This window comes from Ahaetulla prasina, chromosome 1 (genome assembly GCF_028640845.1).
Source record: "Ahaetulla prasina isolate Xishuangbanna chromosome 1, ASM2864084v1, whole genome shotgun sequence".
Lineage (NCBI taxonomy): Eukaryota > Metazoa > Chordata > Lepidosauria > Squamata > Colubridae > Ahaetulla > Ahaetulla prasina.
In genome coordinates this window covers 229,111,935-229,139,080 of record NC_080539.1, presented here as the reverse complement: position 1 = coordinate 229,139,080, position 27,146 = coordinate 229,111,935, and the positions used below count along the sequence as shown (strand labels likewise).

The 27,146-nt window shown below is 39.9% G+C and overlaps 1 protein-coding gene across 28 annotated transcripts in view; it reads right to left on the bottom strand.

Annotated features, from left to right (window-relative positions):
- The window catches only part of NEB (nebulin), a 223,971-nt gene that overhangs the window by 61,192 nt on the left and 135,633 nt on the right, over positions 1-27,146 (bottom strand). For all 28 annotated transcript variants that reach the window (XM_058193019.1, XM_058192812.1, XM_058192850.1 and 25 more), the window contains 23 exons: positions 26,403-26,714; positions 26,011-26,115; positions 25,823-25,927; positions 25,185-25,289; positions 23,365-23,472; positions 23,155-23,268; positions 21,943-22,140; positions 20,532-20,636; positions 19,623-19,727; positions 19,418-19,522; positions 17,865-17,972; positions 17,662-17,775; positions 17,094-17,291; positions 15,395-15,499; positions 14,962-15,066; positions 13,307-13,414; positions 8,624-8,731; positions 7,728-7,835; positions 6,318-6,422; positions 6,116-6,220; positions 4,843-4,941; positions 4,202-4,312; positions 2,606-2,710 (listed from right to left, as the gene is read on the bottom strand). In XM_058193019.1, the coding sequence (XP_058049002.1) occupies positions 2,606-2,710; positions 4,202-4,312; positions 4,843-4,941; positions 6,116-6,220; positions 6,318-6,422; positions 7,728-7,835; positions 8,624-8,731; positions 13,307-13,414; positions 14,962-15,066; positions 15,395-15,499; positions 17,094-17,291; positions 17,662-17,775; positions 17,865-17,972; positions 19,418-19,522; positions 19,623-19,727; positions 20,532-20,636; positions 21,943-22,140; positions 23,155-23,268; positions 23,365-23,472; positions 25,185-25,289; positions 25,823-25,927; positions 26,011-26,115; positions 26,403-26,714 (2,841 nt within the window). The remainder of the gene's footprint in view (positions 1-2,605; positions 2,711-4,201; positions 4,313-4,842; positions 4,942-6,115; positions 6,221-6,317; positions 6,423-7,727; positions 7,836-8,623; positions 8,732-13,306; positions 13,415-14,961; positions 15,067-15,394; positions 15,500-17,093; positions 17,292-17,661; positions 17,776-17,864; positions 17,973-19,417; positions 19,523-19,622; positions 19,728-20,531; positions 20,637-21,942; positions 22,141-23,154; positions 23,269-23,364; positions 23,473-25,184; positions 25,290-25,822; positions 25,928-26,010; positions 26,116-26,402; positions 26,715-27,146) is intronic.

Genomic DNA, 27,146 nt, shown 5'->3' with positions numbered 1-27,146 from the left:
GGGGGGTGTTGTGACTCCGGCCCCCGAGCCTGTCCTCATGGAGAAGGAGAGAGTGGGAGACGAGCCGACAAGGCCTCCCTCTCCAGGTCCCTCCTTCCTGGCAACGCCTCAAATACTGGCGGAAGGCCAGGAAGAAGGTGTGTCTGAGCCTCCACAGATAGAGGACGAGGAGGATTGATCCTGGATAAAACCTAGGCATCATCAGCAAGAGAGGTGTGCGCAGCAGAGGAAGAGGTGTGGCAGGCCCAGAGAGTGCTGAGTCACTAAACCACATCCCACAGGGGATAAAAGCGGGAAGCGGGTGGGATTGCCATCTGACCCTTGTGATGGACAAAAGCTTCTAAGGGTGAACTGCATCGTGTGAGCTTCAGACAGTTTTTGGATTTAAGGCTTGGATTTTCATGAGTAACTCTTGACTATTCTGTAGACTCCTGGTTGCTCTGGCGACGGACTATAACACGTTGACTCTTGATAAGAACTTGGCAGGCACTTGGGGAATCGTTGCCAGAACTTTTGTCTGCCAAAGGGAACCAGGCCAACTTGTAAATAAGTTGCTGGCAGACATTCTTCGACACGTGTGTTTTCTTAGGTGAGGTGGAGGGGACAGAACATCTGGCATGTGACAGAGTGGGCATGGCCAACTTGACATCACTCACGCACATCAGTCACATGACCCCCCCATCTAGCCAGGCCCACAGGAAAAGATAGGATTTTGGGGGGAATTTCCACCTATCTACCCCTGCCCTCCCTTTGCCAGTCACCCCCGTTTCTCCTCCTTTAGCGGCCCCGGCCCTAGCCCCGCTTCCTCCCCCACTACCACCTCTTTGTTCAGACTGCTTACTTTCGGTGGTTGGTCCAGAGTCTGGAAGGCAAGCTGACTGGAGTTTTTGGTAGCCTCCAGCCAGCTGCCACTGCTGGAAAGTGGCTGGCAAAGAAGCCTTTTTGAGAGCCACTTTGTGGCTGTGGCAGCTGGCCACAGGCCACCAAAAAGTACCAGAGGTTGCGGAAAAAGTTGCTGCCATTGCCACCATGTTCTTCGTGCATGCGCATCCCATTGGACTTGCAAGGCAATGGGATGCGTTGTAATCAAAGAACATGGCGGTGATGAACATGGCAGGTGGGGCGAGTGAGCAGTAACCAGGGGACCAGTTCGGGGGGTGCTAGTCACCCAGCCATCATTGCCGGTTCGGTGATCTTGGCCAAATTTCTGCCAACGGTTCACACGAACCACTGCGAACTAGCTGAATATCACCTCTGAATTAAATGTATAATGCCATCAAACACTATAATTCCTCCAGGCAGTGTACAATAAAAACAATTAATCATTAATCCAGTTGGAATATTGCCTGGTAGAGTTTTCTATGACAAGCTTCTAAGAAGAAATACTAGCCAAATGCATCAAATAAATGATCCATGTCCATTCTTCCAGTACAGTCAAAGTATAGTAGTAAGAAAAGTTAAATTGCCAAACAACCTGCACCCATATCAACTCAGCTCTGGTTACCAAAATTTAGCACAGTCTTCAACTTTAAGATTTTTTTCCCCAATTTCTTTCAAGTAATCGAATGAGTTAAAAGACAAATGCTTTCTGGTTGGATGTTTGTGGCCTTAAATCGGTGATGAATTAATAGCTATGTTATTAAAACAATACAGCTATGCTACAATTAGAACTTTAGGCATATATAGCCTAGTTCAGAATGTGAGAAAAGTATTGAAGATGGAGGAGGAGGAGGAGGAGGAGGAGGAGGAGGAGGAGACAGATCAGAGCTGGGTTGGAATTAAGACAAAGAGAATTCTTGGAAGTGGAAAAGACCTGAAGATTCCACTAAGCTGACTCAATAATTACAAGCACAGGAAACCATTTGTAATTTGCACAATTACAAAGCACATAACAATGGCAGGAGAAGAGCTCTTAATATATCCTTTCCGATGAGCTGAGTAGGTCACAGTTACTTGGCAGAAATTCCAACAGCACAGATTTATAAAAGGAAAGTTGCCTGCAGGTTCCTAGCTAAGGGCTGTGGGGGCGGGGAGGGGTATGTCTTATTACTTGGAAAAACACCCCAGAGTTATATGTGTGCTTGACAGAGTTCCATTAAATTACATGGGAGGTTTATGAGACTACAGCTACTTTCTTTAGTTGTCATGATTAAGTTGGCTGAGGAAAAACCCTTAAATCAACGCTATTAATATAAAGAGAGTTAATCATTGCATAATACTGTTTTCATGCTTTTAATTTTTTTCTTTTTTCTTTTTTTCTTTAGCTTTTTTTTTTAAATAATTACAAATACTGGCGTTATCAATAGACTACTATGTATTTCTTAAGTTGCCATAATGAACATCTCCGTATCTTTAATTAATTAATGAAACAATTAATTTCAAAATTGATAATTGTAAATATCTTGTTTATTTGTCCTGTTTTGTTTTTTCTTCTATGAATCTTTCTATTTTTTTTATGCAGTTATTTATCCTGTTCCTTTAAATATTTTAATAAACAATAAAAAAATGAAGGAAGACGGCACAATGTTTCTTAACATTACAAAATTAAATGTAATTAGAAAACGTTACACAATTCTTTCATACCTGTAGCTGCACATGTACATACCTGACTCTGCAGTTTTTGTCCCCTTTTGGCTCTGTTGAAATCTGGTGTATCAAGGATTGATGTGTACTTAGTCTTTTGCTCTTTACCTGCAGCTCTGTATACAATCTGGAAAGGATTATATGAATATGATACTGTGAGAACAACCCCAAACATTTAATCATGCCCATCATTAAAGAAAAACAAAGTATCTCCTTAAAGCAGTTGATTTGCGCTAAAAGGTAGAACATTTAACTCAGGGGTCTCCAACCTTGGCAACTTTAAGACTTGTGGACTTCAACTCCCAGAGTTCCTCAGCCAGCTTTGCTGCCAGATGCCAGCCAGCATCTCTGGGAGTTGAAGTCCACAAGTCTTAAAGTTACCAAGATTGGAGATCCCTGATTTACCTCATCGTTGAAAACCCATTTTTCCTGGAATGAAGAATTGCTTGATATTTCTGTCTAAAGTTATCAAAATAATTTAACCACTTTTCACCTTCATTTTGGGGCAGGATATTATTGGAAATGTCCTGCACTAACCTCACTTGCACCATTGACTTACAAGAGAAAAAAAGTCCTTTAGCCCAAAGATATTGTGCAGCACTTACAAACAGTATGGAACAGTAGCTGTTTTCCTTCATCCTTGAACTTGGCTTATAAGAATTAACTTCAAAGCAAATGACCTACAATTCTTTGACTTTTGCAAGCATGTGTCTGTTATAACCAAGCTTTGATTTTAATTTGGTCAAAACTGAGTTGATTGATTTATAAGATCATAACTTCCCAATAATAACAATCAAAGCCTATTATGGAAAAGGAGAGGAGGCCTGAGAAGATGATGACCTGATTATCCATGCTATTTGTTTGCCATTGAGCATGAGTTTCCTCTTCTAGAAGACCCTTGGTTGTTCTCCCTTCAGTAAACTCGTGGTTTTTTTCCCCCCACTGCAGTTGCCCAAGTCATAGATTCCTTATAGAATCAATAGTTAATCTGAGGGGTTTGTTTCTGCTCTTGTTCTTATTCCCCTAGTCTTCTATTCTCCTGCTTTGAAATGTATTCAGTTTGATTGATACTTCTTCCCAATCTAAACTACAATGTTTGTGGTTTGTTATGCTGAAAGCCAGATTGCATACAGATTCCTCCCTGATTACATATATCAGGGTTGTCAAACTGGCAGGCCACGGGCTGGATGCATCATGCACAGGCCATGCCTACCCTGGCTTCGCAAAGGCAAAAAATGTCACGATACATCACGTGACGTCACATGACGCAATCAAGTTTGATACCCGTGACATATATCTACCCAAAAAAAGTGCAGAATTTTCTTCACTTTGCAAAGTTACCAAGTAGTCCCACCATCAATTCCATTTCACATTCGTATTGGTATCAATAGAATCATGTCTCTTGACTATATTTTTTATTGGCAGTTATCTGCCACAGTGAACGTCCAACCTTCTTGTGTCAGTTCTAAGAAAGCAACTATGTGTTAGGAGTCAGCTTTCCTCTTTAATTTAAAGGGCTTTTCATTGTGGGAAAACTAACAAATTGCCTACAGTTGTGTCTGGTGAGATGGGCGGCAAACAAATTCGATAGATAAATAAATAAATACATTGAACTCACCTCACTAAGGTGGGTCTTTAGTTCCTGGTCTTTTCTATAAACAGGGGTATCCAGAACCACAGAGTATTTGTCTCGTATTTTCTTTGCAGCATCAGTGTACACATAATGAGACTGGAAAGAAAAATAGATTTAAAACATTAGCCCCACAAAATTAAGTAAGAAAGTGAAGATTAAAAGAAAGCTAAGATAGGAAGATTCCCTAGCTTCAATGGAATTTCAGTCTCAGCATTAGTATAATATAGATTCATGTTGTCTTATAATAATAGTAACAGAGTTGGAAGGGACCTTGGAGGTCATCTAGTCCAACCCCCTGCTCACGCAGGGGGCTTGTACTAGGGATTTGAACTTCTGAACTGCCGTCCTTTCTGATCGACAATCTCAGTATCTTAGCCACTGAGCCACCAAGTCAGGCTATGTTTTAAATATGTTTTATGTTTTAAATTTATTTATATTATGGGTTTATTTGTAAGCCATTTATTATGGAGATTAAAGTGGCATATATGCTTGATTAATTAATTGATTGATCTTATATGCCACTTTAAAAATATTAAATCTTGCTTTATAGTGAGTCTTAACTTTGAAATAAGGATCAGAAAATAAATACATCTAGCATTGATGGTTGTGGGGGGGAAATGACATACCCAGAGTTTGCGTAAATGCCGCGAACGGACCATATCTGGAGTATCATACAGGAAGCAGCCCAGACCTTTGAGCCATTGTAGATCACTTTTGTATTTAATCTGTGAAATAAAGACATTGATTGAATATCTTCCGCATCAGAATATACACATATTTCGCATAAATCAATAATCTGAACTAGTCTGGAATGCTGGGAAATCACAAAGCCATTTTATTGGAACATTTGTCTAATGCAGGGATGAGAAAACTATAATTTTCCACATGTTGTTTGATTCCATTCTGAACAACCCCAGCCAGCATAGCCAAGACTGATGAATATTGTAATCCAAAATCTTGAAATCCACAGGTTTCCACAGGAGTAGCCAAAACAGCTGCAGTTGATATAACAAACTAACCCTGCTCCATATTTATTTATTTAAGAAAAAAATTATGGTCACCCACTTATTCTCAGTAACTCTGGGTGGCTTACAACAATAAAAAAACCTCAATATATACTGTAAACAATAAAAACAATACCCTCCCCCAGGCTCCCTGGCAACAACTATCAATCAAACAAGCCACTTGATGGGCTTCATCCCACTCTGAGTTCCCCATGCCCGTTGGCAAAATCAGGTCTTCAGGGCCTTTCAAATGAGTGTCAAAGTGGGGACCAATCTAATCTCTGCAGGGATGATGTTCCAAAGGGAGGGGGCCACCACAGAGAAGGCCCCACTTCTGGTTTCCACTAGATGTACCTTCTTAGAAGAGGGAACTGACAATGTTTCCCGCCTCCCCACTCTGCTGGTTCAGGTAGAGATTACCGGGAAAAGACGGCTTTTTAGATAACCTGGTTCCATGCCTTATAGGCAGAGGTGAAATCCAGCAGGTTCTGACAGGTTCTGGAGAACCGGTAGCGGAAATTTTGAGTAGTTCAGAGAACCAGCAAATACCACCTCTGGCTGGTCCCAGAGGTGGGGTGGGAATGGAGATTTTGCAATATCCTTCCCCTGCCACGCCCACCAAACCACACCCACAGAACCAGTAGTAAAAAAAAATTTGAATTTCACCACTGCATGTAGTGCTTTAAAGGTGACAACTAGCACCTTGAATTGCACCCGGAAGCAGATATATGTTCCATTTATTGGCTGTAATGCATTTTGATAAATTCTTTTTAGGGAGGGAAACCATTAATACAAAAAATATTTTGATATTACCATAGGCCTTAATATTTGTTGCAACCCATCTATATATATTTACAGAAACTTATTCTAAAGATTTTAAACAAGTCTCACTTACATCACTTGTAATTTCTCCAACATAGCGGTTGTGTACAGTTTGTGGAGTAAACGGTAAGGAAATTAAGTGTCCTTGCATCTTGAAGAAATCAGTCTTGTAGATAAGCTAAATTAAAGAGAGAAGAAGAAGAAGTTTGTCCCCTCCCAGCAAAATCAAACACAACACAAATTGTGCATCTAATATAAAAATAAAATATGCCTACATCACTGAAAGCTTCTTGGTTTATTTTCACTTGCCGATTGTGTGGAGTATCAGGTGTAGTATGAATTTTATCTTTATTTTTGTGATAAATCTCCCGATACATTCTCTGTAAGAAAAGAAAAAGCATTAAACAAAAAATTAAAGTTAAATCTTAATCTATTTTGTACAGTATTTCCTTAAAAAACACTTATTCTGGTCATTTGAATAGATAGAACCAACCCATGAATGCTAAATAGTGAACACCTGAGTTAGCTATGCCACTTAAATTAGCCCAGGTAGTCCTTCACTTACAACAATTCATTTAGTGACTGTTCAAAGTTACAACGGCACTGAAAAAAGTAATTTATGACCTTTTTTCACAGTTACAATTGTTGCAGCATTCCCATGGTCACATGATTTACATTTGGATGCCTGGCAGCTGGCTCATATTTCTCACAGTTGCAATGTCCTGGGGTCATATAATCACCTTCTGAGATCTTCTGACAAGTAAAGTCAATGGGGAAGCCAGATTCACTTAACAACCATGTTCCTAACTTAACAACTGCAGCGATTCACTTGGCAACTGTGGCAAGAGAGGTCATAAATTGGAGTAAAATTCACTTCACAAATCTTCTGCATAGAAATTTTGGGCTCAGTTGTGGTCGAGGACTATCTGTATTAAAAATAATAGAATACACATGGAGCTCCATGTTCAAATGAGTTGCTTTACAGTAAACAACATTTCGAGAGAAAGCAGGTTATCATTCCTATTTTGTGCTTTCTTACTTGGAATACTCTGGCCTTTTCAGGTGTACCGGTAATTTATTATTTTCTTTATTTTTTAAAAAATTACCCTCCTATTTTAATGCTCAGATCCCATTTCTGCTATGTATGTAGATGATCAAAAAGTTTACTTGACTGTTATTTTCATCAGGTTACCTTTCTATGAGATGAAAAGCTTGTAACTGGACATAATCTCCATACAGCCAGTTTGTGAATGGACATACTCTCCGTAGTGTCCGCTCCCCCAAAAAATCTATAATACATTCCCAACCATTCAGGTAAACCTAAAACATTTACTACCTCAATCAATGCATTAATGCTGATGGAGAAAAGAAGCAAAACATTAACCTTCTTACTATTTTATAGCCATGCAGTTTTTAAGCACAAATACAGTTCTTCGTTGCAAAAGATTATAACTGTGAGCTTTTCAAAGTTATTGATTAGAATACACAATTTAAAATCATTAATATTTCTAGCAGTCATATTTATCCGCTTTATCTAAAATGAGTTCATAAACATTGTACAAAAGTGCACCATTTTTTAATGTAAGATTCCTACGCAAGATTCTAACAGTGATCGCAAATAGTTTTATAAAACCAAGTACTTACTGTATCATAACAATGTTGGTTTTATGAAATGATTTATTTACCTCATTAAGGATTTTATTGACTTTCCTTGTATGTACAAATGGAACAGCTTTGGGCCCAAAATTGTAACCAGCGCCCTTCATGTGTTCAAAAATTTCTTTATATTTTATCTGAAAAACAAATTCATACATACATGTTTTTAATAACTAGAAACCATTGCAGCAGAAACCAAAAACCAAATGAATCGTGTATTATATATAATGAAACCAATATTTCATGTAAACATATAATTAAAAGACCCCATATTGCAGTTATGCCATGTTTGTCTATCTCAATATCTCCCTTAATATATTTGAATATTTTCACGAAACCTCTGATTTTATTATTTTTGTTTTTATTAGTTTCTTTTAAAATTATCTGACTGAATTGAAAGAAGTAGTCAATAAAGAAAGATGCTTGGAATTACATTTTAGAAATATATGTACATTTAAAGCAGAAAGAAAATTATATGACAGATTTTTGAAACAATTGTGATTTTTTTCCATGTATTTTGCAGTAAAATAAAGTTTTTCATCTTATCCTAAATATAAAGTCATACAAATCTTATAGTGATATAGTAGCTTTGTTATAGAGAGATTCTCACATGAGCAGAAAATCTCTTGCATAAATGAGAGGATTTTTCCAATATAACACAAGTTTTCTATAGCTAATAAAAGACTAGAGGTATGTGGCTGTTAGCTCTAAGATATCTGTTGCATATTGTTTTGCATGCTATCTCGTGCTACCTCATGTCTAAAAACGATTTCTATACTCTTAAGCATGAATAAGCATAAAGATTGCATTATGGAATTATTTTGGGTGCTACTGGTATGTGTCTTATTTAATATTACTCTGACAGTATTTTTCTCTTTTTGTCTCTTTCTGTCTGGAACTAAAAATTAATTAAACAGTTACTTACATCACTGCCAATATAGTAGGCATGTTTAGCATGCTTGAAACCAGGGGTATCTGGTGGGAGTTTGTATCCAGTGGGAAGGGCATGCAAGCCAGCGTTCCGGTAGAGAGGCTGCCAAAAACAAATGAATAAATGAATAAAAATTGAAATGTAGACTATTGCTTAACACAGTGTAAGCCGCCCTGAGTCTTCGGAGAAGGGCGGGATATAAATTCAAATTTAAAAAAAATATGCAAAACCCTTTAAGGCAATAGTTGGGAAACTTCAAACTTGTAGAATCAACTTTGGGTATGTTCTAGCACTGTACAAGCAGAAGTCATACCAGGCTCCACAAACACTCTTTTTTCCCAGAACTTCTTCACAGCCTGAGTTTGGTAAATTGAAAATCAAAATCAAAAAATGCAATCCTAGCGGCTTTTAACTGCAGTACTCAATGGTAATAACATTTCAACAAGGGAAGCAGTGATCTCCTCTTGATAGGATATGTTCAAGCAGAGGCAAGCAAATCTGATAGGGATACCCTGCGAGATTCCCCTCTCTCGCAGGTCTGGCCCTCCACACTATCGAGGGCACATCTCGAGGACGGGTTTTGGAACCCCGAGAGTTGGCATGCGAAATCTAGGAGGCTTAGGGGATTTTTAATGAACTGTTTTAATCGCTTTTTACCAGGGAGTTTTAAGGGGAATTTTAAGGGGGGGAGGGAAACTGACGGGTTGGGTTTTGGGGGGTGGATGGGCCCGTCAGGGAGGGGGCTTGGTCCACCATGTGTTCGCGGCGGTAACTTAATAGGTCCTGGGGTTATGGCGAGGGGTGTCGTTCCAGTTTGTCAGGGTCGAGCTATTACAACGGTAAGTGGGAAAGGCAGATATGACGGAAGGGGGGGCCACATCAGGTTTTGGGGGCTCGCCCTCGCTGTTTACGAGCGATTGCGTGCTCCGGCCCCCCAGAAATTTCCCGTGACCCGAGTGGCCAGGATAATCGGGACCTGGGCCTCCGGCTGATGTTATGTAATGCCAGGTCCGCGGTTAATAAAGCCCCCCTGATTTCAGATCTTATTCAGGAAGGGACCGCGGATGTTATGGGCATTATGGAGACCTGGCTGGGCACCGAAGGGGGGATCCCCCTAGTGGAGATGTGCCCACCAGGCTTCCGAGCATTCCATCAGCCGAGGGCCCAGGGTAGGGGTGGAGGGGTGGCGGTTATCATTAAGGAGAGTCTTGAGCCGAGGGAAACCACTGTGCCTCAGATAGCTGGGTGTGAATCCCTCTTCGTGAAGTGGGGTCGTAGAACTCAGGTGGGCTTGTTGATCACGTACCTGGCTCCTTGCTGCGTGACTACAGCCCTGCCTGAGCTGTTGGAGTTGCTGGCCGGGTTGGCAGTTGAAACCCCCAGACTGTTGGTCATGGGGGATTTCAATTTGCCATCAGCCGGCGTAGCATCCTCGACAGCTCAGGAGTTCATGGCTTCCATGACGGCCATGGACCTGATTCAGTTAATTGACGGCCCTACCCACGTCGGGGGAGGTACCCTAGACCTGATTTTTATCTCTGGCCAGTGGTCTAATGATCTGGTTTTAAATGATTTAGTTGTGGAACCTTTGTCATGGTCAGATCATTTTCTCCTTCGTCTAGACTTTCTGACCGCTACCCACCATCGCAGGGAGACGGAACCAATGCGTTGGTTCCGTCCCAGGCGCCTGATGGACCCGGAGAGGTTCCTGACGGAGCTTGGGCCGTTTCCCGAACACCTGGCCCACGACTCGACTGAAGAGCTAGTTGCGGCCTGGGAACGGGCCGCGGCTGGAGCTTTGGACCGTGTCGTGCCTTTGCGGCCTCTGACCCGGCGTCGGTCTCAACCAGCTCCTTGGTTCTCCGAGGAGCTGAGGGAGATGAAGCGCCGGAGAAGACGCCTAGAGAGTGCCTGGAGATCCAGCCGCTCTGAGGCTGACCGGACACTAGTTAGGTCCTATAGTAGGACCTACCTAGTGGCAATGAGGGCTGCGTTCCCCACGCTTCCTCCCTCATTGCATCGGCAGATAACCGCCCGCCGCCCTGTTTGGGTGACCCGCTCGCTCCTTCAACAGGAGGGGCGGAGGACCCCTACAAGGCGTGCCGAGGAGTTTAACGGTTATCTATCGACAAAATCGTTCAGCTTCGGGACGGATTGGATCAAAATTGGGTAGATCCAGGCGAGGATTCCGAGACCCGTCTTGTTGAGGTGGTTTGGGATGACTTTGATCCTGTGACTCCCGAGGACATGGACAGGTTGCTGGGTAGGCTGAACGCCACCACATGTTTACTGGATCCGTGCCTCCTGGTTAGTACTGGCTACTCAGGAGGTGACACGAGGCTGGCTCAGGGATTACAAATGCTTCTTTGCGGGAGGGGTCTTTCCGCGGCCTTGAAAGAGGCTGTGGTGAGACCCTCCTCAAGAAGCCTTCCCTGGACCCAGCTGTTTTAGGGAACTACCGGCCAGTCTCCAATCTTCGCTTTACGGCGAAGGTTGTAGAGAGTGTGGTGGCATGTCAGCTACCCCAGTACCTGGATGAAGCTGTCTATCTAGACCCGTTCCAGTCCGGCTTCCAGCCCGGATACAGTACGGAGACAGCTTTGGTCGCACTGGTGGATGATCTCTGGAGGGCCAGGGATAGGGGTTACTCCTCTGCCCTGGTCCTATTAGACCTCTCAGCGGCTTTTGATACCATCGACCATGGTATCCTGCTGCGCCGGTTGGAGGGGTTGGGAGTGGGAGGCACCGTTTATCGGTGGTTCTCCTCCTACCTCTCTGATTGGACGCAGACGGTGTTGACAGGGGGGCAGAGATCGACTCCAAGGTGCCTCATGTGTGGGGTGCCGCAGGGGTCGATTCTCTCACCCCTCCTGTTCAACATCTATATGAAGCCGCTGGGTGAGATCATCAGTGGCTTTGGGGTGAGATACCAACTGTACGCTGATGACACCCAGCTGTACTTTTCCACCCCGGGCCACCCCAGTGAAGCTGTCGAAGTGCTGTCCCGGTGTCTGGAAGCCGTACGGGTCTGGATGGGGAGGAACAGGCTCAAACTTAATCCCTCCAAGACGGAGTGGCTGTGGATGCCGGCACCTCGGTACAGTCAGCTGCAGATGCGGCTGTCTGTCGGGGGTGAATCATTGGCCCCGATGGAGAAGGTACGCAACTTGGGCGTGCTCCTGGATGGTCGGTTGTCCTTTGAAGACCATTTGGCGACCGTCTCCAGGAGAGCATTTTATCAGGTTCGCCTGATCCGCCAGTTGCGTCCTTCCTGGACCGGGATGCCTTATGCACAGTCACTCATGCTCTCGTTACCTCTCGCCTGGACTACTGCAATGCTCTCTACATGGGGCTCCCTTGAAGAGCACCGGAGACTTCAGCTAGTTCAGAACGCGGCTGCGCTGGTTATTGAGGGAGCGTCTCGAGCTCCCACATAACACCTATCCTGCGCAGACTGCACTGGCTACCTGTTGTTTTCCGGTGCGCTTCAAGGTATTGGTTACCACCTTTAAAGCGCCCATGGCTTAGGACCGGGCTATCTACGGGACCGCCTACTGCCGGCTTCTATCTCCCATCGTCCGGTACGTTCCCACAGAGAGGGACTCCTCAGGGTGCCGTCAGCCAAACAGTGTCGACTGGCGGCCCCCAGGGGGAGGGCCTTCTCTGTGGGAGCTCCGACCCTGTGGAACGAACTTCCCCTCGGACTTCGACAATTACCTGACCTTAGGACCTTTCGCCGCGAACTTAAAACTTATTTATTTCGTATGGCTGGACTAGCCTGATTTTTATTTTTATTGGATGGGTTTTTAAAACTGTGTTATTTTAAGGGGGAGTACGTTTTTTAACATTTTGGGCATTTAAATTAGTTTTTTAAGGGATGTTTTTAATTATTGTGTGTATTTATATTTTATCTGCCTGTTCACTGCCCTGAGTCCTTCGGGAGAAGGGCGGTATACAAATTAAAATATTATTATTATTATTATTATTATTATACAGTTGAATTTAGATTTTCCACTAAGAAAGGGTTGGATTAGATGGCCTAATTGGTCCCCTTTCAACTCTATGATTCTGCAGTCTGCTAAATTTAGGATTATGAAAAAGTTGAGTGTGCTGAACCCTGAATCCTGCTGGCTGTGGTTGATCTTCAGAAACATAAGGATTAGGGACAGATTTGGTTAATATTAGATAGAGAGAAACCCCTCCCCCCCTGAAAATCTGATGTCTGTAACTTAGAACAGGAACAGCATTCCAAGAGAAGAAAGTAGCAAGCCCCTTCTGTTTTATTGCCAAGAAAATAGAACATTTCCACAAATTATCGTCATGAGTTCAGAGAGTGCACTTTCTCAATTTTAGCATCTCACTTCCAAAAAAGGTAGCCAAAATTACACCGCTAATGAAGACACATCTCAGCACACTTTAAAGTTTTATACCATATAAAAAGTTTTTGCAGGAAAGAGAAGACCTCAAATATCCTAAAGACCTGGATCCTTGCATGGCTCATTATAACTCTGCCTGTTGTGAACATCTCCTTATTGTTTTATATTTGATACTCTATTATTTGTATATTATTATTATTGCTGCTGTTCTTCTGCAGCTTCATGATCCCAAATGTCATCAAATCCCTTTCCTCCCTCTTTTAAAAAAATTGTCATCAAGAGCCAACATCCAAGTACTTACTTCACTCTGTATCTTGTAAGCCCGATTTGCCCGCTCCAGATCCACTGTCTTATTTGTTGGTGTATATTTCCCTTTGATATGATGCACGTAGTTATGGCGGTAAACAGCCTAAGAATTGACAAAACAAAAGAAGCTATGTTGAATATTAGCAAAAGCTTCCTCATTGTTTTAGTTTTTAAATGCTGGTTAGATATCAATCAGATCTAGAGAGAGCAAAAGTAGAGTTTCAAAGGAAAATCCTAATGCTGGAGAGGAGAATCTGAAAAAAAGAATCCCTCCCTTCCTTCCTTCTCACATTTGATCTACTGTTCTAGATGATGCAAAAATATAGTAATTAGGAAGTAGTATGACAAAAAGCTGATGGAGAGGAAATATCTTTACTTTGCTATAGTTTTGTTAAAAATTATAACTAGTATCACTGCATGCCAGAGGTGGGATCCTACCGGTTGAACAATTGGTTTGCTGAGTGTGCGTATGCACAGTTTCCATAAAATTAAATTTCTGCATTGCAAACAAGGAAAGGAGCAAGGAAAACAGCTGAGGAAGGTGATTTTAATCTGCCGCCCCTGATCAGCTGGGCTTCAGAAGCAGGAATTAAGGTCAGTATAACCAGGGGGCAGGTGGGCGGGCCCACTTTCACAGCAACTGAGAACTGGTTCGCTCTCGGCAGGACGTGGGAACTACCAATTCGGGACAACCGGTCCGAACCTGTACAATCCCACCCCTACTGCATGCAATTACGGTGATTGCATAAGTATTGATGGCACAACATTACTTTGCCTGGAAAGTCATCAGGTATGGACTATACAAGCACTTGCTGAAAAATAAAGAAAAAACCCCAGTCCTATTGATTTATTGATAAAATTTCTATCTTGTGGCAATTTAAAAAACTTTCAGTAGGTTACATAGAACATAGCAAGCAACATAGAACAAATTAAAACTTCCATGGTAACAAATAAAACCACACCAGAACTTCATATGTAACAGCAATAAATATAATAACCAACCTAAAACATAAGAGTAAAAACAAGGACCCTTTTATCTTAGGATATAGATAGCTGTTCAATCAGGGCTAAATGAACTGAAAAATAAAATGTTCCTATGCATCTAATGTGTGACTTAGATCAGTGGTGGGATTCAGCCAGTTCGCACCACTTCGGGAGAACCGGTTGTTAACTTTGTGAGCAGTTTGGCAAACTGGTTGTTGGAAGAAATCATTAGGGCAGAGAACAGGTTGTTAAATTACTTGCATCCCACCACTGACTTAGATGTAAAAGCAAGAATGGGGGGGCGGGAATCTTCTGTTGCTGCAGTTTTTTGTTTTTTTTTCTGAAGCTATACAATGACTTGCATTGGGGGGAAAATCAGTCCTCATTCAATTTCTGCACTATTTGCAAACATGCTCTATTTGTTTGGTAAAATTGCAAAGAAATGAAACTAGATCATTCTGAAAACAATTTCTGGTTTTGAAATGGGAATATGACCCATTCCTGAACTAATTCCAGCTGCACGTTTGAACTGTTTCTTCACTTGCTGCTGATTGGCTGGTGGTCATAGTACTAGTAAACCATGCTAAGTATGTTAGTGAAAATCCAAGCCATGATCATTAAAGGAAAGGGGAAGAAGCTGATGGGAACAGAAATGCAGATACTCACTTCACTCAGATTCTTGCCACTGAGCACATTTTGAACATAGAGAGGGGTGTGTGTGACTACAGAATATTTGCTCTTCATTTTCTCTGCCTCCGCCTTGTATTTGAGCTGTGAGAGGGGAAGAATACAAAGATAACATCTTCCTTTTTTGTCATTCTATTTTAAAGAAATAATATCCATTTAATAGTTTTTGTGAAAGTAGCACTCTTAAAACGCATCAAGTTGTATCTGGCTTGGAGCCTCTTTTCCATGAACAAAGGGTGCAGTAGAAAACTGCAAACAACAATAGCTTTGGCAAGACTAAAACCATCTTGGAAAGGTGGTTGGTGCCTCATGTGCTGGGCTCCTTCCTGTTAGTTAGAAATATTTTTTGGCATTTTAAAATGTTTGGGTTGGTAGAAGTTTGAAGCGATCAGAAATTGCCGACCATACTTACGAGATTGCGAAGGTCATAGGCATGTTTAGCATGAAGAATTTCAGGAGTGTCCCAAACAAAACAGCCAATGCCTTTGAGCCAGTTGAGATCATCTTTGTATACAAACTGAGGTTTTGAAATAAAAAGAGAAACCGAGAGAAAGGGTGAGGATTCATTCCATGCAATCTCAAGAATGCTTTATCTGTCAACTAAAGTTAACTTCTCAACTTGGGTCCAGCTCTATTTCATGTAAAATGATCTACTAATTTAATTCCAGGCCTGGAAGGAATACCACCGACAAGACTAATTTGAATGTTAATTTCATGTCTTTCTAATATCCATGCTTATCAGGTCTGGTCTGAAAAGTCTTGAAAGTCAAGCAGAATATAATTCAATTGGGCCTTCTTTTTATCAGCCTCTGCCATCTGAAGAAAATATAATTACTAGAAGCAGGAAGCTCCAAAAAGTGGCTGGTTAATTTAAATCAGCCTTTTAAACTCAACTCCATCCAAGGAATCTCTGCTGCTCTTAAGCCTTTAGTTTTCTGATGGTAGTCAGTTTCATTGACAAGAGGAGAAGATGCCTGGTAAGATTCTACATTTGTAATTTTATTCCCCTTTGGCTTTTTTTTTTAAAATCTCATGAATTTCTTTCTTTCCCAAAGTAGACCTTGATTTTTTGCTTGAATACTCTAGAGCTGGGGTGTGAAACCCGTGTCACAATTTTTCCCCTTTGCTAAACCAGGGTGGGCGTGGCCAGTGCATGACGCATCCGAGCCGTGGGCAACGAGTTTGACACCCCTGCTCTAGAGGTTGTTTTGCCACATCTTTGCTTTTCTTTTTTCATTGACCTCTTTGATTGTCCCTTGGCCAGTTTTTTATTTTGTTCTTAAAGTAATACTTATAAGGTTCATTCACTTATCACCCCAAAATGACCAACAGCAGCTGACCTTTGATTTTTCTGCTGATGGGTGACTCTGACAGAAGAAGGTAGGAGGACCAGGAACCCACCAGTCCCTGCCCTCAAAACAAGATGTTTAATGGCAGCAACACAAATAGCTTCATTGCTGAGATGGAGCAAAAGGCAGGCATGGAGATGCAGTGAGAAAGAGCCCACAATTGTATTTTAATAGCATGGATGTTATATTAAATTTTTTGGGTAAATTATTTTTATGGAAGTTTTATATTGAGAAGTATTTGCTATAAAATAAGATCCTAAAATGTTCCATTGCTAATCAGAAAATGATATTGGTTGTAATTTTTTGTGATGTGCATAGTTTGTCCAGGTATACATAATTTCTTGTTTTTATTATTTTAAGTTTTGTAAAATGTAAGTACCCAGAGTTGTTCTGGGATTAGGTGGTCTTTAAATCTAGCAAAATAAAAAATAGTCCTTTATACAAAATCTTACATTGTCCCTGTAAAGTTATGTGCTATATAATTCCTATATCACTTCCAAACAAAAACTGATAATAAGGAGTCTATTTTTAATTCCTATGTTTATAGATGTTTATGGTTGTTTTATAATCTAAACCAACATATGGTGGTTATACATCAGTATCATACTTTCAGCTTTTGTTTGAATTAAGTTGCATTAAAATTAATTTAGTGTAGCTTACAATGTATAAAATGAAGTACATGCCACCACTCATACTTTTTCTGCCTTGTGTAATGTTCGTTTAGTAGATTTCTAAGAAGGAGTTATAATATAATTGACTTACATCACTAAGTTGATTATTGACTTTTCGGGCAAGAATATTGGCATGAGGGTCTGGAATACTAGCCCACTGATGGAGATGGACACGATAATCAACTTCACTGATTTTCTGCTGTGTTTTCTTAGCTGTCACAATGCCCACCATGTCTGGCGCAATATGGATTTTAGCCTTGTTCTTTTCATAGACAGCTCTGTATAAACGCTAGGAAATTCAGACAGAAAATTTAATTAATCGTACGTTAACAAGCTTCCCAGATAAATATGATCTGTGATAATTTTCTAAGGAGTTGAATACCATGATTAGAATAAATGTGAGCAAATGCTTATTGATTTATTTTGGAACTTAATAGTGCTCTAATTATGCTAAAATAGTTTTACAAAAATAAATTATATTATCTAATATAACTACAGCAATATAATACATATAAGCCTTGGCTGGCCTAAAATATCTCGGCAATGTAAGTCTCTCTCTAAATCCAAAGGAATCAAGGCTTTTAATTTTTGTGCTTGACAAGTCACCACTTGGAGAAGTAGGAAATGTTTAATAATATAGCTTTTAAAAAATATCTTACATCAATGTTCAGCTTGCCAACTCTTAAGCATCTTGCAGTGTTGGGATCATCCTGGACACCTCTAGGTAAAGTGTAGAGTGCTTTAAATTTATCATATTCTTCCCGATATTTCACCTAGTGGCAAAGAAAAGAAAAATAAACCACACAGGAACCATGTCGAATTTCGAAAGCAGATTTATAAATGCATTGTTAGGTATACTTACAATACTGGCATTATATTTCAGCTGTTTAGCACGAACGAAAGGCACAGCATCAGGAGGCAATTTATAAGTGATGGACTTGATTTTCTCCCACAGTTTCTTGTATACATTCTGAAGAAAGGAGAAACAGTTATATCTACCAGTATATTTGAGACAAAATCTATGAAACAGCAGTGCAGAACAGGCAGTCCTCGACTTACAACCAGATTTATATTTTAAATTTTATATCATACAGTATGTTTTATTTTAATTGTAGTGCTTCTGACACGAATAAACCAACTTACAACAACCATTCACTCAGTGACCATTTAAAGCTACAAAGGCACTGAAAAAAGTGACACGACCATTTTTCACACTTACGACCGTTCAGCATTCCCATGGTCACGTGATCAAAATTTAAACATTTGGCAACTGGCATGTATTTATGACAGTTGCCAAGTGTCCCAGGGTCATGTGATCACCTTTTGTGACCTTCCGACAAGCAATGTCAATGGGGAAGCTAGGTCCACTTAACAACCCTGTTACTAACTTAACAACTGCAGTGATTCACTGAACACCTGGGGCAAGAAAGATCATAAAATGGAGCAAAACTCACTTAATGACTGTCTTGCTTACCATGAGAAATTTTGGCTCAATTGTGGTCGTAAGTCAAGGAATACTTGTAAACGGTAGCACAGTATAGAAAAATTTTTGCTTTTTGTATAGAACAAAGGTTTGTATCTTCTTTAGCATTCTTGCCAATGATGACACAAAGCAAAATTTGTCAGCAATTAACATACAACTCCATATCAATCTTCTACAGTATGTAACCCAGAATTACATATTCCTTCGCATATAACTTTATCTCCTCTTAATCTTCTTGAGTTGGTTGGAAATGAAAGGAACATCACCCCCATTCTATGATCCATCCTAGATAAGCCAGCCTAAGCAGGAAGAGACGTAAATACTAAGTAATCCTCACATTCTGATTTTGGCTGTTATATATTGGTATAAGAAGCTACCAGAGCAGCAGTGAGTCAAAATCTGTTTTCCTTAAAAGGTAAAGATTCCCCTCGCACATAAGTGCTAGTCGTTCCCGACTCTAGCGGGAGGTGCTCATCTCCATTTCAAAGCCGAAGAACCAGCGCTGTCAGAAGACTTCTCTGTGGTCATGTGGCCAGCATGACTCAATGCCAAAGGCCCACGAAATGCTGTTACCTTCCCACCAAAGGTGGTCCCTATTTTTCTACTTGCATTTTTTACTACTTGCATTTTTACTTTCGAACTGTTAGGTTGGCAGAAGCTGGGACAAGTAACGGGAGCTCACCCCGTTACGCGGCACTAGGGATTTGAACTGCTGAACTGCTGACCTTTCGATCAACAAGCTCAGCATCTTACCCACTAAGCCACCACATACCTCTGTTTTCCTTAAGCGCACACAAAAAGTAATTTCAAGTGGCTTCTGAACTTGGCAAAACTTGAACCATTTTATATTCATTAGCATGCATGCTGTTTGATATGCCATCTATAGTATGCTATCATAACTCCAGAATAGCATTAAAAAGAAAAATACTCACATCACTGAAGAGGTGCTTGAGTTTCTGGATCCTATCATGATCTGCCGTTTTCAGTACTGTGGTATATTTGTCCTTTGTTTTATGGTATTGTTCTTTATATTTCAGCTGCAGTAAAAGTGAGTTATAGTCATTCAATCTCTTCATACAAATTACAGAAAAAAGAAAATGAGGAATAAACCTAAGCAAAGAAGGAGAATGAACTCACCTCACTAGCATTGTGACCACTCTGAACGGCAGTTACATAAACTGGCGTGTCCATAACCACACCGTAGTTCGGTAAATTGTCCTTCCCTTGTTTTGTGTATTTCAGCTGTAAAATCAAGGCAAAAGAAGCAGTAGGGCTTAGTTCTTTAGTAATCATATGCACAACCTATGAGATTATGCTTTTGAAGTCCATGTATTATGGAATCTCTATAATATACATCAGCTGATAGCTTTAAAAAATATTGCAGAGCTATATTTCTACTAAAGCCCTTTTTGGTTTAGAAAAATTAGAAAGGTTTGCTTTGTTCCCAGAAAGTGAGACACTATCCTTGCATTTATTTATGCCTGTATTTTTTTTTCACAAAGGAAAATAATTCTATAAATAAAGATGCCTTAACTCAGCTATGCTCAAGCATAGCAAGCCACGACTGTAAGCAAATCATGTTGTCCTGATTCTCACAAAACATTAAATGAAATGAATCAGGCAGTAAAAGAGTTGTCATGCAGATCATTCCAAAGGTGATTTTCCAAAAATCAGTTGGACTTTCTTGGGGTTTTTTTTTTCCCTTGAAAACATTTCGCTTCTCTTCCAAGAAGCTTCATCAATTCTAACTGAACAGTGGGAAATGGAAGGATTTATATCCTCTGCAGTCATCTGCGCGTTAGCACTCTGAGAGTCGTTAAGGCCACTTGGGAGTTATCTGTATCCTCAGAGACACCCGAATCAGAGTGCAAAATGATTTGTTCTGATTCACAGCAGCTTTCCTACATTAAACAAACAACTGTTTCCTAACTGTGCTACCTAATATTCCTCAGTGGATCTATGGATGAGCCCTAGTGGTGCATGATTGAACTGAGTAACTAAATATGCCTCCTAAATGTAGTTCATGCTTCTTCTTCTTCTTCTTACTTGACTCTGAAGGTCATAAGACTTCTTGGCATGCAGGATTTGAGGAGTGTCCCACACGTAGCATCCAATTCCCTTCAGCCAGTTCAAATCATCTTTGTATAGCACCTATAGTTAGAGAGAAAATAATAAAGCATAAAACTTCTCTTATCATCCCTTGCATATCATAGTGATATCTTCAATCATCTTACAGTTTAATTCCAGGGCAAATTTTACAAACAAAGGGACATCAGAAACATTAGATTTGAATTATCTAATGCAAATCAGAACATAGAGCAGATGAATGTCTTTCTTAGTTGCTTCTTGATATATTCCTACTTGATTTAAAAAAACATTTTTTTTGACATTATATCTGGTTACAATATGGAGGATTTAAAACAGAGATATAGTGGTTTTGTTTGTTTTGTTTTGTTTGTTTTGTTTACATTTATACCCCGCCCTTCTCCGAAGACTCAGGGCGGCTTACAGTGTATAAGGCAATAGTCTCATTCTATTTGTATATTTTTACAAAGTCAACTTATTGCCCCCCCAACAATCTGGGTCCTCAGGTTGAGAACCTCAGGTTCTCAAAGCATTGCTGAATTACAATGTGCAACGTTCCCCTATTTGGCTATTTCCATTTAGGATTTTTATCACTTTCAGTTTAAGGCAGTCTTCCTTTGGGGGACAATTAGCACTATCCAATGAAGGTCCATGGAGATTCTTAGTCATCCCGGTCATGGTTGTCCCAAAGATGCTTTTTCAAGAGGCAACTGGACTTTCTTGTTTTTTCTTTGAAGTCATTTCACTTCTCATCCAAGAAGCTTCTTCAGCTCAGACTGGATGGTGGGGAATGGAAGGATTTTAACAGTTCCAAGAAGGCGCCACACCAGGAGTGGGTTCTACTTACCTTTACTACTGGTTCGCAACTGGTTCGCAACGGGGCCATGCATGCAAACTTCTGCGCCTGATGACGTCCGGATCAGTGGGCGGAGCCTCCGCCGGTTTTACTACTGGTTCTTGCAAACTGGTCCAAACCGGGGGCAACCCACCACTGCTCCACACCCATTTGCACCACTAAGGTGACCCTGAGGGCACATATAAACCTCCAGGTGGTTCCAAAAGGATGCAAATGACCAGCTGTCTGCAAGGAATATAAATCCTTCCATTCTCCACCATCCAGTCAGAGCTGAAGAAGATCCTTGGATGAGAAGCGAAACATCTTCCAAGAAAAACAAAGGAAGTCCAGCTGCCTCCTGAAAAAGTACCTTTAGGATATCCAGTGAAAGCCCATGAAGGCTGTTTACTTCATGGTCATACTGTTCTATGCCAGCAGAGAAAGCAAAAGCTCTGGATTACCGACACAAATCTTGACTTATCGATTTGCAATAAATGAAGCATTTGTCAGGGACCGTGAGACCAAACCATTACTTACATCACTCAGAATCTCCTGAGCCTTTCTAGCCATCACCACATCATTCTCTTCAGGGGAACAGTTCCACTGGTGCAGGTAGGTTCGGTATTCAAGGTCACTGAGGATATACTGACATTTCTTAGCCAGCACATGGTTGATCATGTCACTTGGAATATGAATGTGTGCCTTGTTGTCTTCATAATTTTTCCTGTAGGCCAACTGGAAAACAAGACAGAAGTGGAAATTATTAGAAAAATAAAGAGGTTCAGGGCTCTGGGCTCCATTAAAAAACAGACAGCATGTAACAATCTTGTTACCAAAGTCAGATTCAGAACGGTTCTGAAGAAATGAGCAGCATGGTTAGCACAACATCAGCATGCATTTGTTGTCTTCCAAGGCCTCACCCTCATCCCCAATCATCAGACATGTTGTCCTCTCTTTATAATACAGGTTGTCCTCAACTTACAACAGTTCATTTAGTGACCGTTCAAAGTTATAACGGCACTGAAAAATGTGACTTGTGTGCGGTTTCCACAGTTACAACCTTGGCAGCATCCCCATGATCAGGTGATCAAAATTCAAATATTTGGCAACTGGTTCATATTTATGACCATTGCGGTGTCCCAAGCTCATGTGATCATCTTTTGCGACCTTCTGATGAGCATAGTCAATGGGGAAGCCAGATTTGCTTAACAACTGGATTGCTAACTTCTCAACTGATGTCAGCTAGCCTGCTGCTTGCTGTCATAGAAAAGTGGGGAGGGATCAGTGGAGAATTTTTCACTGAAGCTTTGCAAATATGGCCTGGATTTTGCTTATCTCTCCAATGCCATTTCTGCTAGCTCTGGTATGCAGCAGCCTCTGGTTGCCTAGCTACAAGGGGTTTGGGCTGTACCATTTGTTTCAAGTTGCTATTTTTGCGCGTTTTGCCTCAGAGCTTCCCTGGAATTTCTTGCTTTCAATTCATTCATTTCTCTAAATCTATGTAGCTGAGGATTTCCCCCCCCCCTAGGAAATGGACAGAGGCAGCCCTGACAACTGCAATGATTCACTTAACAACTGTGTCAAGAAAGGTCGTAAAATGGGACAAAACTCACTTAACAAATGCCTCACTTAACAACAGAAATTTTGGACTCAGTTGTGGTCATAAGTCGAGAACTACCTGTATTCAGCTTCCTAGCTATAGTTCCTGGGACAATTACCATCCAAGAAAAGCCATAAATAACTCCTTACCGCACTCCGCATTTTTTGGAAAGCAAGACAATGGAGCACACTTGGGAAGTCTTTTTTATGTTTCCCCGCCAGATAATGACCCTTTAGCTTCTCGTATATTGCTTTATATTTGAGCTGAAAAGGACGAATAAAGAAAGTGTTAGATGTGTATTTATTTTTTTAAAAAAAAAAGTTCACAAAAGTAATAACCGAAAGAAAACTCATACAGACCTCGCTGTTAATATAATCGGCATGTTTGGCACCAACAATTGGGATGTAATCTGGAGGCAAAGTGTAACCATAAGCCTTCTTTGATTCCCAAGCATCCTTGTACACGTACTAGAAGGGACAAAAATGGCAGATTAGATTTAATGAACTAAGTTTCAAAGAGTCAAAATGCAAGTGCCTCTAAAGCAGGGGTGGGAAACAAAGGCCCTTTTATGACTTGTGGACTTCAACTCCCAGAATTCCTGAGACAGCCATGCTGTCCACAAGTCATAAAGGGTCCATCCTTCCCCATCTCTGCCTTAAAAGCAAGAGCAGGGTCCCTTTTCCCAGTTTGAAACACCAGCCTGCAATAGGAGGGACGATAATGTAAAATGGGTGGGTACCTCACATTTAAAAAAAAAAAATATCCCTGTCTTTAGTGGAAATATTATTTCTCTCTGTCTCTTCCTACTTCTGCTTTTCTCACTCTCTGATATACTACAGCTTATCTTACAGTTATGCACAGGTAGTCCTTGACTTACAACAGTTTAGTGACTGTTCAAAGTTACAGTGGTACTGAAAAAAGTGGTTTATGACCGGTTTTTCACACTTATGACCATTGCAGCATCCCCATGATCACATGATCAAAGTTCAGATGCTTGGCAACTGACTCATATTTATGACAGTTGCAGTGTCCTGGGGGTCACATGATCACTTGACCAACTGACAAGCAAAATCAATGGGGAAGCCAAATTCACTTATCAACAGCATTAGTAACTTAACAGCTGCAGTGGTTCACTCAACAACTGTGGCAAGAAAGCTCACAAAATAGGGCAAAACTTAATAAATGTTTCACTTAGCAACAGAAATTTTGGGCTCAATTGTGGTCGTAAGTCAAAGATTACCTGTATATTCCTTTTCCCTTAGAATGGCAGGAATTTTCTACCCTTATTGAAGAGGAATCCAAAAGTTGTACATAAATGAGTCTGGGAGCCACAATGGGTCCAAAGTCTTGGTGTACTCTCTCTCCTACTTAAAAAGCAGTTCTTTCTATTCCTGTCGGCAAATCCATTCTTTCAAATAAATTTTATGAAGTACCGTGTAATATAAAGTTTTCTTCAAGAGAAATTCCTCTGCTGAAGACTTCATCCTTGATTAAATTGACTAAAAAATTTCCTTTTATTGATCTGTCAAGCAACTTTACTGTACATGTTGTTTTCTCTGTCTTTGGCCCATAGATTATTTAGATCTATCACGATTAATAATCTATTTGAAAGTTCACAGCTAGATAATCATTTGAAGAAGGATATATTAAATTATTGTATTTTATTCCAATTTCATTTTAAACTGTGTTTTATTTTAATTTCATTTCAAATCGTATTTTATTCCAATTTCATTTCAAATCGTATTTTATTCCATTTTAAACTGCTTTTTTTTAAATCAGATTTTAGTAATAATTTGTGTCTGGAATGCTGAACTTTGATATGGCCCAAGGGCTAATCAATAAAGTAAAATAACTAATTTGAAGAAGGAAAAGGCACACAACAATATATTTGCACAGTTAACATAAACAAAATTTATTCCAGCCCATAAAAAATGTATTACTCATTGATTTTATCTAAACCATAAATTTAAATAGTATCAATGAATAATATTTAGTAATTTAAATTATTGTGAAAGTAATTGCTGGTTCAGAATTAAGACATAGTGTGGGATGCAGGTTTCAGGGAAAAGTGAAGTTCCAACAAGCATTTGCATCAAAAATATGCTTCCCCAGGTTAAATTTCTTCCTAGTAATAGAAGAGATCTTGAATTTACATGATATAAAATACAAGATAACTTACATCGCTGTATAGTTTTATCATCTCTCTGGAATGATTTAAGGCCGGTGTGTCATCAGAACCGATGTAGTGGCCTTTTTGAAGGTTAAAGGTTTCTTTGTATTTCACCTAAACGGAAAAATGAAAGGCAAGGCAAAAATTTCAGACATCAGCTTGAGTTTAAGGCTAACTTGATAAATTGGCTGGCTAGAATGATGACTATTTTAGAGCACTATAGAGAATTTGTTCTAATTTTTAGAAGTTTATAAAGTATTATCGCTTCTTTATAAGTGCATTTCTTTTCTGTATGAAAGACACTAAAGATATAGACCAGGTTATTGCTAGGAATTCTGTCATTAACATAGACTTCATAAAGTTATTCTGGCCTCAAACATGGATTATATTTTTAAAAGCATTGTAGAGCATTTATGTTATATGTAACTGCCCTAATATTGAAGGTTTTGTTAAAAATAACATTGCATTATGTAATAGTATATTAATTTAACCTTCAGTCTACTGAATAATTAACACTAGATAAAATGATCAAACAAAACAAGGACAAACTTATTGTATGGTATCTGAAAATACATATTCTCTCACACAGGGACACACATACTGTACATTGACCCTACTGCAGCCATTCTGTTTTAAAGAATGCTTACGTCACTCTGCATGATCGAGTTTGCCTTTGCCAAAACCACATCTGGAGTGTCTTCAACGGATGTGAAATGGTCAAAATTATCAATGGCTTCCTTTGTGTAGATTCTCTGTAGAAAAGCATGACATAATCATAATTATCTTCTGGACAAAGTCTAGAATGCTGCTATGAGTGTACAAAACAATAATTTACCTTGTTTATTAATTCCTGAGCATTTTTTACTCTCTGATGATCCACCGAATCTAATGGAATCCAACCACAGCCACGGAGCCATTCAAGATCAGATTTATAAAGATTCTGTAAACATTAATAAATTATGATAAATACAATATATCTATAGTACAGTATCTATCTCTATCTCTATATCTATCTATCTATCTATCTATCTATCTATCTATCTATCTATCTATCTATCTATCTATCTATCTCTGATTTATTTTCCTAGATCTTTCTCTTAGATATGCTTTCATATCTAGCTTGTAAAAAAATTTAATTTCAGTAAAACTGGAGTTGGGTGGCTATAACAAATCTGGATAAATGATAAAAAGGTAAAAAGTAATAATATTAATAATATTACTACTTACATCACTTTGAAGGTCATAGGCTTTCTTTGCCTGGATGCAATCATTTTGGTCAGGGTGACACGTCCATTCATGAAAGTGGTGACGATATGGAATTTCACTGACAATGTGCTGGCAGTCTCTGGCTGCAATCACTGAGCGTATATCTGGAGGTATGTGAACGTGGGACTTTGTTTTGTGATAGGATTCTTTGTATAACCTGTCATTCTGAATCTTGCCAGCATGCTCAAACCACACCAGTTTTGGATCCTCTCTCATATTATTGACCCCAACATAGTGGCCTCTTTGGATGACGTAATCTGCCTTATATTTCAGCTAAAAAGGAGAAAAAATATAAGTGTAAATATCAGCCTTGAATCTTTTCTTCTTCTAACTTGTGAAATATGGTACTTTTTAGTGTCCTCAGTTTCTGGAAAGATTAAGAAAAATACGGGTGCAATTGCATAACTTTCAAAGAGAATGGGCCCCTGAAATGATAAACCTGACTGGGTCATCGCGATGAGAAATTGGATGGGCTTTGATAGGTTTTGCAATATTATGAATAATAATAATAATAATAATAATAATAATAATAATAATAATAATAATAATAATAATAATAATAACAACAACAACAACAACAACAACAATAATAATAATAATAATAATAATTTAATTTGTATACCGCCCTTCTCCCGAAGGACTCAGGGCGGTTTACAGCCAAAATAAAATACAGCAACACATACAATACTAAAAACAAACATTAAA